Here is a 16,850-nt window from a genome sequence, read left to right on the forward strand (position 1 = left end):
AATGGCTGTTTTCGGTGCTTTAATTAATGGATTAATACAGATTCAGTAGACCAATGGGGGAACGATATGGTGGCTATACACTTGTACAGTTCGCAATCTCTGTATCTCTCTGTCTCATTTTTTTTGGCAAATTCTAAGACTTTTTTGCCTTTTTCAGCTGTGTTTAGTTCCCTCTCCCTTCTTTGTTGTGGACTTGTGGCTTCACAGATTGGGACATAATTTCACAATTAGCAATAATTTTGTTTGGGACAAGGACAGCCGCTACCTCTGATCCCTTAAGTATGTTGGAAATGTCTGAAACCAATTGATCGATCAACGTTCCCAGGCCAATGTTACCTGGATCACCACCAACTGAACCAAGAATTATTTAGAGATGAATGGTCGAATCTACCAAATTAAGTTTTGTTAGTCATATTGAACAGTTTCTCCAAAATGAAACAAAGAAATATGACCACTAAAAATAAATTTTTTATAGGATAGGCAGATGAGTTGTTGTACAACTCTATGACTTGAAACAAGAACTAGCGACAAAATAGCAACTAAGTTTCATATTCATCAGAACTTAAAACTATTAGTATTCTTCTTTGAAAGAAGACGAAGTTTCAGAAGTAACTATTGGATAGCTGGATTTTGCGATTGTTAGAACTTGTTGGTGTTTTGCGTCCCATATTCGAAACAAGTCCTACACTTGTGTCCTTTATATGTGCTTACACAAAACACTTAGGCCGCGTTTGTTACACAGGATTGTCATTGCCCACCTTAATTTCTATAAGAGTCCCGGACTCCTCTAGCTTGACTTATGCTATTCTAGTACTTAGACTCATGTTTGGTGATGACAGGACTATCATTGAAGAAAGCCTCTCCGACTCCATCGAAACCCTTCCCCAGGATCGCAATCATCTCAGATTTGGTCTGAATCTGAGCTTCATCTTCGTCTTCGTCTGTGCTTCCAGCCCATAATATGAGACCCATCGATTATGGACACAGTTCTTGAACACAACCTCAATGATCAGGTCCGTCAGATCAACTTGCCTCAAAACCAAGGTGATCAGAGATACCAGAGCCTTCAAATTAAATAGCATATGGATCACTGAATAATAGAGCTTAAGCTCTTTTAGCTTGGCCTCTTCAGCATTAGTAGGGACGCAAAATGGCACCGTCGCCTGAAAGATGTCGAGATCGAGCTCCTCGACTCCTTTCTTGACCGATTTTTGAACCCACTTCTCAAAACTCCTTGGCCACCATCCCTATGTGCACGCACTGCCGTGGGTCTTGGCCAGCGTTGAGCCGTTGAGGATTTGAATTAGACGCCTGAAAATGTAGAGGCAATAGAGGGAGGAGGAAGAAGAGGCCTCTAGTTTTGGGGGTTATGGTCTGGTGAGGAAAGTGTGAGAGAGAGAGAGAGAGAGAGAGAGAGAGAGAGAGAGAGAGAGAGAGAGAGAGAGAGAGAGAGAGAGAGAGAGAGAGAGAGAGAGAGAGAGAGAGAGAGAGCGGGGTCGTGAGAATGATGAATAGTGGAGTAGAAGGAGGCTTGCACAATCCCATGGTTTTTGGTGGGTTTGTGGTAGAAGGTGTTGGAGCTGCTGTTGGGACTATGGAGTCTCATTAAAAATAGTCCTCCTTGCTGCCAAACATGGGATAACTGGGATTAGACTAGATAAGGATTGGACATCCATCCAATCCCATGTAACAAACACCACCTTACTGAATGGATGAGTGGAGAGACAAGCCCTAATCAGAGTGGAGCTTTGCAAAGGCCATGGGTTGGAGTGGAGCTTTGCAAATATAAATAATTTATCAAAGACTGGGCCTTGAGCCTTGGGGTAACGGGCTCTGGAGACTTAATTAAAATCCAACAAAAGACAAATAGATGAAGATAAGATAGGCAGTGTTCATTTTGCTGATGACCAGATCGCACTACCCATAACGAAATGCGTTTGCGAACCAAGTGATGTAAAGGTTAAGAGGATCTTAATTTTCGAGATAAAATCTCTTAATTATGGGAGTATTTTTTTTTTCTATAAATCTAATTATGAGAGTACTGATGACATTTTATCATCACGCAGGCTTAGAATTTGTCTTGAAAAAGAGTATATAATTATATCGAATTGAAGATGTTTATTATTGTACTTTTAAGCAGCAACAAATTATTTAGGGAAAAATTCACCAACGGTGTCTGGACACTTAAGAGACTTTCAGAATGATACCTGAACTTAAAAAGTTATCAATGTGATACCTGGACTCATTTTTTCGTATCAATGTCATACCTATGACCAATTTCCGTAATGGCTTCGTGACGGAAATTGGCCGTAGGTATCACATTGATACAAAAAAAATGAGTTCAGGTATCACATTGATAACTTTGTAAGTTCAGGTATCATTCTGAAAGTCCCTTAAGTGTCTAGACACCGTTGGTGAATTTTTCCCAATTTTGCACGTGAGTCACTTAATGAAGACAAAATGACCGATTTACCCTCAAATTCTTTTTTTCTTTTCTTTTCTTTTTTTCTTTATTCTTCTTTCTTTCTTTCTTCTTCTTCTTTTCTGGTTTCTTCTTCCCCTGATTTGAATCATCAAGATTCAAATCATCTTGCTCGTCCGATTCCCACCGCCGCTGCGTCGCAATCCACCTTCATGCACCACAAATGTTTCTGGTTCCCCCAACTTCAAATCCTATAGCAAATTGAAATTGTGCATTGAGGCTTCACTGCACAGTCCGAGTTCATCCCCGCCGCTGTCGCCAATGACTTGACCACAACAACCTCCACCACCGCACAACAACGTCATCCTCCGCTGCTTCTCGATTGGGTTTGGGGATAAGGACTGCTTCTTCCTCCACCGCTAGCGAAATCGTGGAGGCTCAAGGCCACATTCTAAGGGCCACCGGCCAGAAGGACAGCCACAGCAAGGTTTGCACCACCAAAGGCCCCAGGGATCACAGTATCAGGCTCGTCGCCCACACCGCCATTCAATTCTACGACATGCAGGACCGACTTGGATACGACCAGCCTAGCAAGGTCGTCGATTGGCTGCGCAGGACACGCAGAACATGAGCCTCAATTTCTCGATGGTCGAGGCTCTGAGTCCTTTGTTTACTAATTGGCGAGACACAATGGTGGGTAGCAGCGGAGTGGCGAAGCTGGTGAATAAGAACAGCTTGAATTTTCTGCAGGTGAGGATGGTGTTGAGGCCGAAGTTGTTAATCTTTGTCTGCCTAAAATTGCCTCTGATCGAAGTTGGGCTAGAGGCCGAAGTTGTCGGCTAAACCGATGAAGTTGCAGGTGAGGATGGTGTGGAGGTGGTGTTGCATGTCGGGAAGAAGGAGAGGATGGAGGGGTGTGATTGGAGCTGTGATTTGAGAGTGCAGGGCTGGCGGGGTCTGAGTTTCTGATCAATGGTGTATAAAAGGGGGTCGGAGGAGAGAACGAGAGTGGTGGTGGTCAAGTCATTGGCGGCGGCGGCGGGGATGAACTCAGAGTGAACGGTGAAGCCTCAATCCACAATTTCAATTTGCTATAGGATTTGAAGTTGGGGGAACCAGAAACATCTGTGGTGCATGAAGGTGGATTGAGACGCAGCGGCGGTGTTTGATCGGCGATCGGCGATCGGCGGTGTTTGATCGGCGATCGGCGATCGGCGATCGGCGGTGGGAATCGGACGAGCAAGATGATTTGAATCTTGATTATTCAAATCAGGGGAAGAAGAAACCAGAAAAGAAGAAGAAGAAAGAAAGAAAGAAAGAAGAATAAAGAAAAAAAGAAAAGAAAAGAAAGAAAGAATTTGAGGGTAAATCGGTCATTTTGTCTTCATTAAGTGACTCACGTGCAAAATTGGGAAAAATTCACCAACGGTGTCTGGACACTTAGGGACTTTCAGAATAATACCTGAACTTACAAAGTTATCAATGTGATACCTGGACTCATTTTTTCGTATCAATGTGATACCTACGGCCAATTTCCGTCACGGAGCCGTTACGGAAATTGGTCATAGGTACGATGTTGATACGAAAAAATGAGTCCAGGTATCACATTGATAACTTTTTAAGTTCAGGTATCATTCTGAAAGTCCCCTAAGTGTCCAGACACTGTTGGTGAATTTTTCCCAATTATTTAACTCAATGATGAGAATCAAATCGTCAAATATAAGACGATATGGTCACGCTCTATATCAATGGAAGACTTTATGTTCATGCCTCTCCAAGAATTTGAGCAAGCATGGAAAAAAGTTAGATCAAATGTTTTGTTTTAAACATCTTTCCTACTGATGCGGGAAGCGTGAACATGATAGCAAGAGGCTTCGTCAAGCGTCGAATGCGTCGAAAGTCATATGAGATTAACTAGGCAATTACGGGCACATCCATAAGAAACATAGAGAAACTTTTCTAATATTTGTTTTTTTATTTTTTTTATTGATAACTTGAATGAAAATTACAATCTAAGTGCCTTATATATAGGGCATAGCATAAACCTAATACAACTAGAAAACAAAAAAAAAAATTATTATAGACTAAAACTAGGAAACCTAATTAAACCTCAGTAAATAAAAATCGGAAATAGAATCCTAGATACTAAAGAATATTACACAAATATGTATTTGGAATCCCAACCAAGATTTTTCTCGAGAATCCTGATATATCCAAAAGAGTAATTTATGATTAATTTCATCATTAAGAAGCCTATTTAAATACCAATTTTCAATATTCAAATCATTCGTCTTAACATGAAGATGCTTATTTATTTTCGTGATTTTTTGTTAAAATTGACTAAAATCTCGTCCTGCATCACTTACCAATTAGTGTTGTATTGCTATAATTGAATCCTCTCATAAGCTCTTATTTTGGCTGAGCTTCCTAAGCTTTGAAGTAGATGAGGACACGTGGCTCTCTTAAATCTAACAATCTATGATTTCTCTTTTCCTTCCTAGCCACTTTGATTCTTCCTTTCTCTATCTTGTTCTCCTCTTCCTTCCCTTTCTCTCTCTTTTCTTCTTTTCCTTATGTTCTTCACTACTTCCCTCGTTATCAGATGAAATCTTCTTATGACAAAACCTCTCTCCTTACCTTAACATTAGATGAGCGAATCTAACTAAATTGGAGGTCAGCTTAGCTTCTTGCAAAAAATAGCGATTCCTGCTCAAAGGGAATGGTCATGTGTGACCGGGCTTTGCCTGGTGAGCGCTTCATTGGGCACATGACTCACAAGACCTATGCTGAGGTACGAGTAATGGGTTCTATGAATTTTGATAGGAAAATTGAATCTTGGGTTTTGTACCTTAAAAAAGGTTTGTATTTGGGTTTTCAAAGTTCAAGTGAGAAGATAAATTTTAACCCACCCTAAACATTTGCGATTTTTGACAATGGAAGCTAATAAAAGTGTTGGAGGATCGTCTTGTAGTGGGAACTTCAATGGCATTGCGATGAGAATAGCAATTGGGTCAACTGGGAATGGACAATGAAAATACTCGGTTTTCTATAAGGGTTTTTGTTTTTCCTTTATTCGATTACTTCTCTGATTTGGAGATTAAAAACCAAAACAAAAAAGAGTTTTTTCCTTGTGCTGTGAATAGGTGATGAAGGATAAAAGGGTTGTTGATGCCCTGCGTTTTTTCTTCTTAATTTCTTGCTTTAGAGAAAGGATGAAAGGACTAATCTTCACTCCCAGAAGGAGAGACTGCACTGTACTTTAGAGAAAGGGTGCGTCTCATTGTTGCAGACTCCCAACATACTTTTAATATAAAAGAAATTATAAAAGAGTGAAAATAGAGCGGAAATGCAATATGAGCCTTCAGATGTGACTTTATACACGTGACACGTCATGATTAAAAGCTTAGGAAGCTCAGCCAAAATAAGAGCTCAGGAGAGGATCCTCTTCCAAAATAAATTGCCCCTCTTCCTTAAGCAAGTAGTTTTGTTTTATTGTTTCTTTGATATAGATCAAGAACTTGTGGTCAACAACTTGTCAACTTGTAGTTGATGAGTATTAACGATTACTAAATCAAGATTCAGACACAATTAAAGAGATGAGTATTAACGATTACTAAATCAAGATTCAGACACAATTAAAGAGAAATTTATATTAATATCTTTTTTTGTGTATAATAATTTGTTGGACCCGAATCGGGGAGTGCTATATACACACGAGGCTGAGTGTGGCTAACGCTGAGTATGTGTGCTAGGCATACTCAGCCATGTATCACTTTTTCATTTGTTAAAGGAATAAAGCAGGCAACACATTTCTCTCTCCTCATGTGCATTTTATCTTGGTCTATTTTACCTACGTGTATAAAAGCTAACTCTGCCTCCACCACCACCCCATCCGACTTCATCAAACTCTCGTGTAGTGCCACCACCTGCCCTGGCCCAGTACGCCTAGTCGTTCATCAACAAGCATTCTCCTCTAAAAATTATTTTGATTTCTTTTCTTAAAAAAGAAAACAAAAATATATGAAAAGGAAAAGCCAACACTCATCTCGATCTCATTCAAAGCTTCCCTCTGATTTCATTTTTGATCTAAAGAATTCCACCATGAAGTCCGATATGGGTCTCAGATCCAACTGCCCCAGATCACTCAACGATCAAAAGAAAAAAAAACTTCCTCCTTCTCCACAACCATCCAAACCTGCCTGGGAACCCAACGAGATCTCATGGACTCACCAACCCGCTTCAGCGCTCCAAACACCTCACAACGGCCTAACTTCCATGGTCGGAGATATCTTCAACAAGAGTTGGACCTCCCTGAGCTCGTCGGTTTCGACCACTCCGATTGGAGTCTTCAACGAGAACCCTAATATGTTCGGCAATTTGTTCAACTCTGCTATAGAGAGAAGGGATATGACAGTTATGACTGTCGGGGAGAGAAGATAAAAAGAGTTTTTATTTTATTTTTATAATTTAAAGAGTGTAAGAAGGGAGATACGAAAGCAAATTTTTATGCGCTTTTCTCTACCGATACGTGCAAATTGAGAGTGAGCGTGGCTCATCCATACTCAAGATGACTCATGAGCCTAGCAGTCCTCCCCTTTGGTGGACCTCCCAAGTCCCAGCAACTTTTATTTGACCTGTTTAAAGGTACTGGCACTTTTATTTGACTTGTTTTTATGGTTTTTTGGGTTTGGTTATTTAGTTTATGATTAAATTCAATTTACCCCCTTGAGGTTTAGGGGTAACTTCATGCATGTTAGTCCATGTGGTCTCAATTTAATCAGAAACACCTCTGAACTTTCCAATTTCAGTTAGTCGTGTCCAATTTCTCAGAATCCGTCCAATTTGAACGTTAATGCAGACAATAGGGCCCACTTCAAAGGTTAAAAGGGCTATTTCAAAATACAAAAAGCTTCGACCTTTCTAACAAAGAAGTAAGAACCAGAACTTGAAAAGGATGAATAGACAACGTACCGAGTTTAGGGGCTTCAATTCGAAGTAGGAAATGCAGGTGTGGCGGACTTAGAAACCTTCAAAACCAAAACTAGCTTTAATAAGGCGGATGGAAAGAATGAACACAACCAAAAATTTAAAATCCAAGTTTTCTCAGTGGTCAAACAGATACAAAAGCCAAAATCTTTAAGGGCCCGTTTGGATATAGGGATTTGAGAGAGTGGATTTGGATTTGGAACCCACAAATTCAAATCATCTTGTTTGGCTGTCTATTTTTGTGAGTATTTGGATTTCTCCAAAATCAGCCCTGAGATTTGAGATAGCAAAGTTTGATGATTTCAAATAACTAGGGGACCCTAGTTATTTGAAATCACCACGTCTCCGACTCTCGTGAAAAAACACAGATCTCGTCGTCTCTCTCTCTCAATTAACACACGAGCTGCCTCCGGTCTAACTCGAGCCAAGGTCTTAGTCGCCGGTGAAGCCGAGTACTTACCCTTCGACCGAGCCCCCTCAAAAGCCAAACTTTGCGGCGGAGCCATCCCTCTCTGCATGCTCGATGAGATCGATACTCAGGCCAACCTCGCCGTCGACTTCGGAAAAACCCTCTTCCCCGACGACTTCATCGCCATGCTCCACTACGAGGTCGTAGACTCCTTCCTCTGACACACCCAGTCCTGCAGTGCCTCCCTCATCTCCGGCCTAGTCAACCGCCTTGAGATCTCTGCCTTTCGTCTCCTCCAACGTGCCCTACATCGTCCACCACACCAAGGACAACGCGCGCCACACACTGGCCTCCTGGCCATGAATCAAACTCACAGACAAAATGGCCTACTATGAAGACCTCGCCGGAATGTTCTTGGACGAGTTGGATGCTGTGTTCTAGTATTGCAATTTAAAATCTTCACATATCTTTTTCATTCCAAACAATAAAATTTTAAATATTCATATTTCAATTCTACATATTTTAAATACATCAGATTTAAAATTCAAATCCAAATTTTGTTTCCAAACTGGACCTAAGAGAATCACTATAGGCTTCGCTATAGATGTACCAACGTTGTTCGCATCAAACAACTTTAAGACCTACGACGACGTCATCTTTCCCTACCAAGCTGTTCTAATTCTTCTCACAACCAAACCTTCCCCTCTTCAACCACAGTATCCAATCTCTCCTCCATCTCCGCCTTCTTCTTCTTCTTCTCCTCCTCCTTTGCCGTCGTCACTGCCGCCTCCCTCACAGCCAAGTGGGTCTTCATCGGCGTCAGCGTCAGAGCTGGCTGTCTCCTCCTACTTATCTCTCTTCGCCTTTGTCTCTCTCAGAATCGCCATCAGAGACTTGCGGAAGGCCACCCAATTCTTTAGCGAAGCCAACAGAATTGCCGGCTCCTCCGTCTTCAGAGCTACCTTTGATGACGACGATCTGCCGTCAAGGTGATGACATGCGACTTGTCCCTTTCCGCCGACTAGATCAACATACTGAAGCCAGAAGCTTTAAGGGAAAATCACCCAAAATTAAAAATAAGGGAGAGAAATGTTGGGTAGAAGAGGATGGCAGGAGGAAGCTGCTGTCCTAATGTCGACCATTGACAAAGTCCCCAATATCGGGTTTTCCACTTCGAATCTTCTGTCAAATTAACTATTGGGTTTGAACAAATTTGGGCATTCGAATTTTTTTTCTTTAAGAGCATGGATATTAGTTTTAGAATGGGATTTAGATCTAACATTGGAGACCGGCCTTAGTATTTAAGTGTTGATTTAGGGTTAATGGGGTTATTTGAAGAAGAAGAAGAAGAAGAAGAAGAAGAAGGGGAGGGGTCGAATATGGTGGTGGGGTTTTTTTTTTGAGTCTTGAAATGTTCGTTTTAGCTCTTAAAGTGGGCCCAATTTGGATGGATTTTGAAAAAGTTACTGAATTCTTTAATTTATTTTATAGGTATTTTACTTTGATGATAAGACAATTGTCCGAAGAGAAATAGATACATACTACATGCCAAACGACTCGGTAGTTTTAATTTGTCAGTGAGAGAAAGTTGCAGTCATCGATGAAAGTCAATTTCTGTAATTCGTCTAAATCTGCTGGACTAAGATATATGCCATGTCCAAAAAAAAGAAAAAAAAAGAAAAGATCTATGGCACTGAAATCTGGTCAGAGTAGAGGAATACATACAAAGCTTTCAGCCAACTTCATACTTGATAGTACGTGATAATGCAACCACGTGAAGACTAGCTAGTATGATATCTCCGTGCTTACCCTCAACTTTAATTTTTTTTTTTTTTTTTAGGTACAACGGCAGCTGTTGGCCGGGGTAGGCCTTTTGCGGTGCTTAAATGGATTAATAGTCAACCAATTTGGGAACGTCGACGTTGACAGTACAGTTCTACTTTTGGTTGTGGCATCGGAGGATTAATTAGGACATGACTATGTCCTCTCTTTTTGTCATAATAAAAAAAAACAACTACGGACAACAGCTAACCTCCCCGGCGTGTATGTATATAGTTGGAAACTTGCAATAATTGTCTTAAACCAACTCATCGATCAACGCCCCCTGCAGGCTGCACACCATCACATGAATGAGTGGAATTAATTACTAAACGTACGTACCTACTAGCTAAGATCGAAGATTTCGTTATTATTATAATCCAACTACCTTCGTTTGATATACAATGCTCACTAGCTGCTGGCCAGATTCCCCCTCCTTTAAAGGCGTGGAGCCTGGATTTTTTTTTTGTAATAAGTTGCTACGGTGGCAGTTGATGAGTACTCATAGTCATGCAGCTCTTCCCATGCAGCTATACGTCCCCTTTGATTGATCGTGTATAAATATTGCTGTGTCTCGTTCTAACTTCATCATCGATGGTAGAGGCTAGGCACTCTATAATCTTCAATATCATTCCAGAATTGTGTGAGTAATGGATTTTCTCTCCACCGCTTTACCTCCCATAGTGATTAGTTTAGCGGTAATTCTTTTAGCACTGATTTTTTTGCCGTTGAAGAACAAGAGATACCCACCTGTTGCCGGAACTGTCTTACACCAACTAGCCCATCGTCGCACGCTGCACCATTACCACACTGAACTTGCATGCAGATACAAAACTTACAGAATACTTGACTTGTTCAAATATTCAGTGTACACAGCAGATCCTGCAAATGTTGAACACGTACTCAAAACAGCCGTTGGAAACTATGGCAAGGTACATATATATGTTAGCAAACTGAAAGATTAAATAAGTCCTTTTTTTTTTAAAAGATAAATAAGTCCATTTTATTCAAACAAAATTAACTACATACCAATTCTATTATGATTCATGCAGTTTGCCTGTATGGTTTTTTATTTTTTATTTTATTTTTATTCTGGTACAGTGGAGAAACCGGCCCAAAAAAAGAACAAGAAAACTACTTAGCTAAAATAATGTTTTTTTATTGTTAGATAGTAATTTTTTTTACCATAATTTTTCTTGGTTATAAATCAAAAAATTATCCGATGGACTTTTACTGTCACACAATAAACACAATAATGTTTTAGATATTCTCTACTTTTCTTTTTGGCGATGTCCAAATTTCTTCTTTAGTGATCCTATTTTTTTATCAAATTTGTTTTTTTTTTGTTTTTGCAATGAGTGATAGCAGAGGAGCAACTTCTTTAACACTCCAAATTATTAAGCCAAAAACAATGTGAATGATAACGGAGGGGGACCCAACCAAAACCCCCACAATAAACAAATTAATGAAATCTAAACTGTGAAAGACTCAAACATCACTCTCATCAAATTTGTTGTAAAATAGTGAAAAGTTAAAATAGAAGCCACTTTTTTTTTTTGGAAAAGACTAGAAGCTACTTTTGGAGAGACACAAAATACTTGCTCCATCTAGAATCTATATTTAGGAACTGTTCCTCAAAAAAATAAAAATAAAGAATCTATATATCGGAAGAACTTAATGCTTGAAAATGCCAAGTGTGGAAAAATCGAAAAGAAAGAAAAAAAAAATCTTATCTTTTCATGATTGAATGGGAAAATTATCCTTCTTTTTGACATTCTTTTTCTCATTACTCTATGCCTAAACCATGTCAGCAAAAATTGTTATCAGTTGACTAGTCTAACAATAAGTTTAAATTTTCGATTTAGAATTTTGGTATTTCTTATGTACCTAGTTTACCCTTTTCTTATTAGAAAATATCTAAATTATAGAATATATTAATAGAAATGCTACATCAATAGTGATATTTTGTGACTGTCTATTGTGCTCACGATGTTTTGTGTCATAACTCGCAAGTACTTTTTTATTGATCGATAGTCACAGAGCTTACTAGCTGAGGTGAGCTAATATTGTGTCCTTGAGTTCTGACAAATAATGATGATCGATCAACCCTTCAGAGCTTGCTAGCTTAGACGCCTGATCGAGCTAAGAACTGTGCTCGCTTCAGTGTTTGTGTGCTTGTTTTACCAGCAACAAATGCATTTAATTTCACATATGCAGTCGTCTCCAATTCTCCATGACCATATACTCTGCTTTATTTGTTGCTACCAAGTGCTAAGCGAAATTTGATAAAACCTCGAAATTTGAATCGTTCATGAGATTTGGTACAATTTCCTGTAGGGATTGTACGTGTACAATCTTATAACAGATGCTATGGGCGATGGGATCTTCGCTGTGGATGGGGAAAAGTGGCGGCATCAGAGGAAGGCATCAAGTTCTCAATTCTCAACAAAAGTACTCAGGGACTTCAGCAGTGACATCTTCAAGACCAATGCAGTAAAACTTGCTAGCATAATTCATGAAGCTGCAAGCTGCGACAAATCAATAGAGATGCAAGTGAGTTTGAATGTTTCAAAAATCACATACTACATATATAGCACTTTAGGTTGTATTTTCTGGTTTTCTTGAAATCGATCAATTAATTGATGTTCGTTTTGTTGGAAGGATTTGTTTATGAAATCAACCTTAGATTCAATCGTCAAGATTCTACTTGGTATCGATCTACAAACCATGTCCGGAACAAACAATGATGGAATCCGGTTTTCCAATGCTTTTGATGATGCAAACGGAGCTACCCTTTATCGTGTTGCTGATATCTTCTGGAAGATCAAACGGTTCTTGAACATTGGTACAGAAGCAGTGATGAGAAAAAATGTAAAAGTGATGGATCACTTTATATACAATTTAATCAACAGAAAGATTGAAACACTCCATAAATCAGAAGAAGATGATGAGCAACCTGTGAGTCACCTTCCTTTCTATTCTTGATTTCTAGATTGAATTGGTATAGTACTAAATATTAATAACTTCAATGTTAATGATATGTTGAGGTTAAATTGCAGTTAAAGAAAACAGACTTTATCTCCAAGCTTTTGGAAGCTAAAGAGACTGATCCAAAGTACTTGAGAGACATGGTCCTCAGTTTTATTGCTGCCGGCAAAGACACAACTGCTTCTGCTCTTTCATGGTTTCTTTATATGATGTGCAAGCATCTCAGTATACAAGAAAAGATTGCCCAGGAAGTTAGAGAAGCAACAGGTCTGAATAATACTTCAAGCGCTGAGGAATTTGTAGCCAACCTTACTGAAGAAGCCCTGAGCAAAATGCAATATCTCCATGCTGCTTTGAATGAGACACTCAGACTCTATCCTACAGTTCCAATGGTAACTTAACATCTTGGATAAATGTCATACATGAATTGAATGTTACGATTCTTTGCTGTTCTTGATTTGAATCACTCTTTGCATTACTTCTTAGTTAATAAGTTCGGTGATCTTATTTGTTCATAGAATGCGAGGGTTTGTTTTTCTGATGATACCTGGCCAGATGGACATAGTGTTAAAAAAGGAGAACTGGTGATACTCCAACCTTATTCAATGGGCCGGATGGAGTTTATATGGGGTGATGATGCAGAAGAGTTTCGGCCAGAGAGATGGCTTGACAAAAATGGCAATTTCCAAGAAGAAAGCCCTTTCAAATTCATAGCCTTCAATGTAATTAAGAAAACTAAGCTGTTATTATTTTGCTTGATAAAGTTGCTTAATTATGAGAGTACTGATTATATTTTTATAATGCAGGCCGGTCCAAGAATTTGTCTCGGAAAGGAGTATAGTTATATCCAAATGAAGATCTTTTCTGCCGTGCTTTTAAGCAACTACATATTCAAGCTCACTGACGAGAAAAAGGTTGTGAAATACAAGACGATGGTCACGCTCCATATCAATAGAGGCCTTCATGTTCATGCCTCTCCAAGAGTTTGAGCATGCAAAAAAAGTTAGAATGGATGTTTTGTCTGAAACATCGTTCACTTGCCCATTGTTGTTAATCATTGGAGTAAGAAATGCATCAAAGTTCAAATAAAAGAGGCTAGCCTCTTCAATTTCATGTTTTGTTCTTGTTTATTTGATTCATAGAACTTGTCGATCGTCAACAACTTGTAGTGGATGAGCATTCTCCACACTAAATCAACATATAATTGTATATGCATCAGTTTGGTAAGTTGTATTACAATGAAAAAGAAATGCAATAGAATCATTCTCCCCTTAGTTATCTTCATTTTGCATTTTTGAAGGCAAAGATGTGTGTATCTGGACATCATATTCTCAAATCATCAACAGAAGAAGCATTGAACTACCCTCGAACAGAGTAGAGAGCCTTCCAGGATTAACAATAAGGATTGGCCAACATGCCCAGCAATTCAAATTTTTCATCACAGAAGAAGCATTGAAACTAGGCATAAATTCTTTATTATCAGTTATATCACTCTTCTGCCATGTAGTCCTCCACTGGGATCAAAAGTGAATTTCTCCCAATGACTTGCAGAATAGCCGCTCTTTGTGCAAGTGCTTTCCTAATTCAGTCAGGAAGACCTTCGAATACTGTGAAGGCAGATTCAAGCACACGTGAAAGATAAGCTACGCTAGTGCAAGCATTTGTTGGCCAGTGATCTTCTGGTGATCTATAATTTGTTGCCTTCTGTTCAGCAGATAGTAACCGCCCCACCTCAGCCATCAAAGTTTCAATGCACTGTTGAAGTCCTTTTCATGTAGCCCTCTCTGCACTTGACATAGCCAATCTGATTTCTTCACATGCAGCAGCATGTGCAGCAGCCACAGTGAGCAGAAGCCGAGATACAGAAGTTGAAAAGTGGTGTTGAACTATTGCCACACTACTACAGCAACGCTGTACTGCAAACATGAAAGATCTCACACTACATTCACCAGAACCAGCCACCACCCTGTTCTTAAATCGTATGTCAAAGTTGCACCTTCAATCAGGCTTGTCTTTTGCTTGTTCAAGACCTTCGGTTAAATATTGAGTAACTTGGTCCAGTAGGGAAGTGAATTCCAGTAGGGAAGTGAATACCGCTTTTGCATTCGCTGCAAGGTTTGCAGGGTGAGATGAAAACAAAGTGGTGAATCTGGTGATTGCTTCTTCATTCCAATGGATAAATTCTGTTACAATATGGTGTCTTTCAGCATGTAATTCTTCCATCTTAGCTTGATATAGGTGTCTAAGAGAAGTCCTCATATTCAAGATATTCATCCTTATGACTAGAAAACAAGACTCCACGAGGCCCACGACATCCCAGTCACCACATCCTACAGCTCACATGCCTCTAGCAAGTTCTCTTGTCCTCTCATCTGCCACTAACAGCATTCTGAGATATCGTAGCAATGCCCCTTCTTCTTCCAACAGAGGCTGATTCACCAGGGATGGTTTCACTAATAATTCTCCAGTAGACCTGTAACTCTCCACTCCAAAATTCACTCAACTAAGATTGACATAGCTTCTTGAGCAGAAGGGAAAATGGCCATTATTGTTGGTGCTTCCTTACCTACAATATTTGTAATTTCTTTGTATAAGGAAGAAAGTCCGCGAGAAACATTGCAAAGACCAGTCTTCTGGGAACCCTGATCATCACCAATAACTAATCTGACATCAGCATTCATGACTTCCATGTCATGAACAAATATTGAAGTTTTACCACATAATGTTGCATAATAGTACTAGTTCCCTTGTTGAGTTTGGATAAAATTTTAGCACATTCTGCCACGTCAGACAAGTCGATCTCTTCTCTGTGATGCACTTCAAAACGAGCTAGCAGTTTCCTCTCCAATTTGTAGCAGTAGTCCCTCAGATTAGCAGCTGCAACTTCTAATCCCCTGCTAGCTACAAATGCATCTTCCTCGGCAAATGTTAATGCCATCAACTTGTTTGCAAATTCAGATGCCTCTTCAACATGACTCATCGAAAATTAGGGGCGAGAGTTGCACTAAATCGCCTGTGCTGCTATTGAACTCCATCAAGTACTTTATGAGGTCTAAGGTTTGATTAGCAGTGCCGCACTGAGCATTTCATTCCCATTCCTGCAGTAATCTTTCCAACACTTTGACACGTTTACTTACTTAGAATGAAAAATAATTATGAATCGGAGACAACTGAAATGGGAGAAGAAAAGATTCGGTATTGATTTTGGAGGAGTTGATTCCTCAACCTATTTTCCCCCTTCGTAATCAAATTCCTAAGTATTCAGGAATCGATTCCTTATAAAGAGGTGAAACCTACACCCATTCCGATTCCTTTATGTGTTAGTAAACGCAGAAATACTTTTATCCGGAATCATTCTGATTCCTTTATATGTTAGTAAACGTATGAATAGTTTTACCCCTTAATCATTTCATCTCATTCCAAGTAAGTAAACGTGCCCTTAATATAGGGTGAGTACTCTAACCTGTCAAACCTACCAAACAAGCCGTCTACTATTTTCTCAAGCTCTGAAAATATTGTCTTGAAGTTCATGTGTCTTCTCCAACAAGGCAACAACATCCTTCTTAAGATTGTCTAGTCTTACATCAATTTGTGTCTGAATATTGACCAACTCGTCACGAAAATCCTTGAAGAGCGGTAACATCTTATCTAGTTGTGGAAATAAAGCATCAGAAGCATCCGATGGGGCTCGCATAAGTCCAATCGGCAAAGCATCACTCGCCCTGGTGCTGCTATGACTCTCGGATGAGGAATCTGTTTCATCTTTTTGAAAAGATGGGAGGAGCTCCTTTACTAGGTTTTCAAACAATGCATCAAAGGAAAAACCACCCTTAAAGTCATCCATGTCCAAGACTAACAGATAAAGATTTTGCAAGCGTATCGCTCTCGATTACATCTTTACTCATTTTCATCTCCATGAGTAATTAAGGTAATTTCGATCAAGTAATGCACAAAATATGATTTCAGGAATTTTCATCACCATTGCTCGGTTTAGGACAAGACTGTATTAATTCTGTATATACCAACAAGGAAAATAGTAATCCTATATGTATCAGGAATCAAACTTTTTTTTTTCTTTTCTTTTTTTCAGATTCTAAAAAAAAAAACTCACATGCAAAGTGTTTGACCTCCCACATACAAATGGAAAATTATGCCACTACGCCCAATAGTAATGGACAGAATCAAACTCTTTTTTTTTTTTCCCCTTGTTTAATGAAATTAACAAAA

General features: G+C 39.3%; 1 protein-coding gene and 1 pseudogene across 1 annotated transcript; one reads left to right on the top strand and one right to left on the bottom strand.

The window, feature by feature from the left end:
• The first annotated feature begins 11,640 nt into the window (after positions 1–11,640).
• LOC112164578 (cytochrome P450 704C1) lies at positions 11,641–13,887 on the top strand. Its single transcript, XM_040514826.1, has 6 exons — positions 11,641–11,690; positions 11,973–12,188; positions 12,297–12,593; positions 12,695–13,015; positions 13,142–13,345; positions 13,430–13,887. Exons 2-6 carry the CDS (start codon positions 12,006–12,008, stop codon positions 13,610–13,612), a joined length of 1,188 nt encoding a protein of 395 aa, XP_040370760.1. The 5' UTR covers positions 11,641–11,690; positions 11,973–12,005; the 3' UTR covers positions 13,613–13,887.
• A 67-nt stretch (positions 13,888–13,954) lies between these two features.
• On the bottom strand, positions 13,955–15,709 carry LOC112171752 (annotated as a pseudogene).
• Positions 15,710–16,850: the final 1,141 nt, after the last annotated feature.

This window comes from Rosa chinensis, chromosome 1, assembly GCF_002994745.2.
Source record: "Rosa chinensis cultivar Old Blush chromosome 1, RchiOBHm-V2, whole genome shotgun sequence".
NCBI lineage: Eukaryota > Viridiplantae > Streptophyta > Magnoliopsida > Rosales > Rosaceae > Rosa > Rosa chinensis.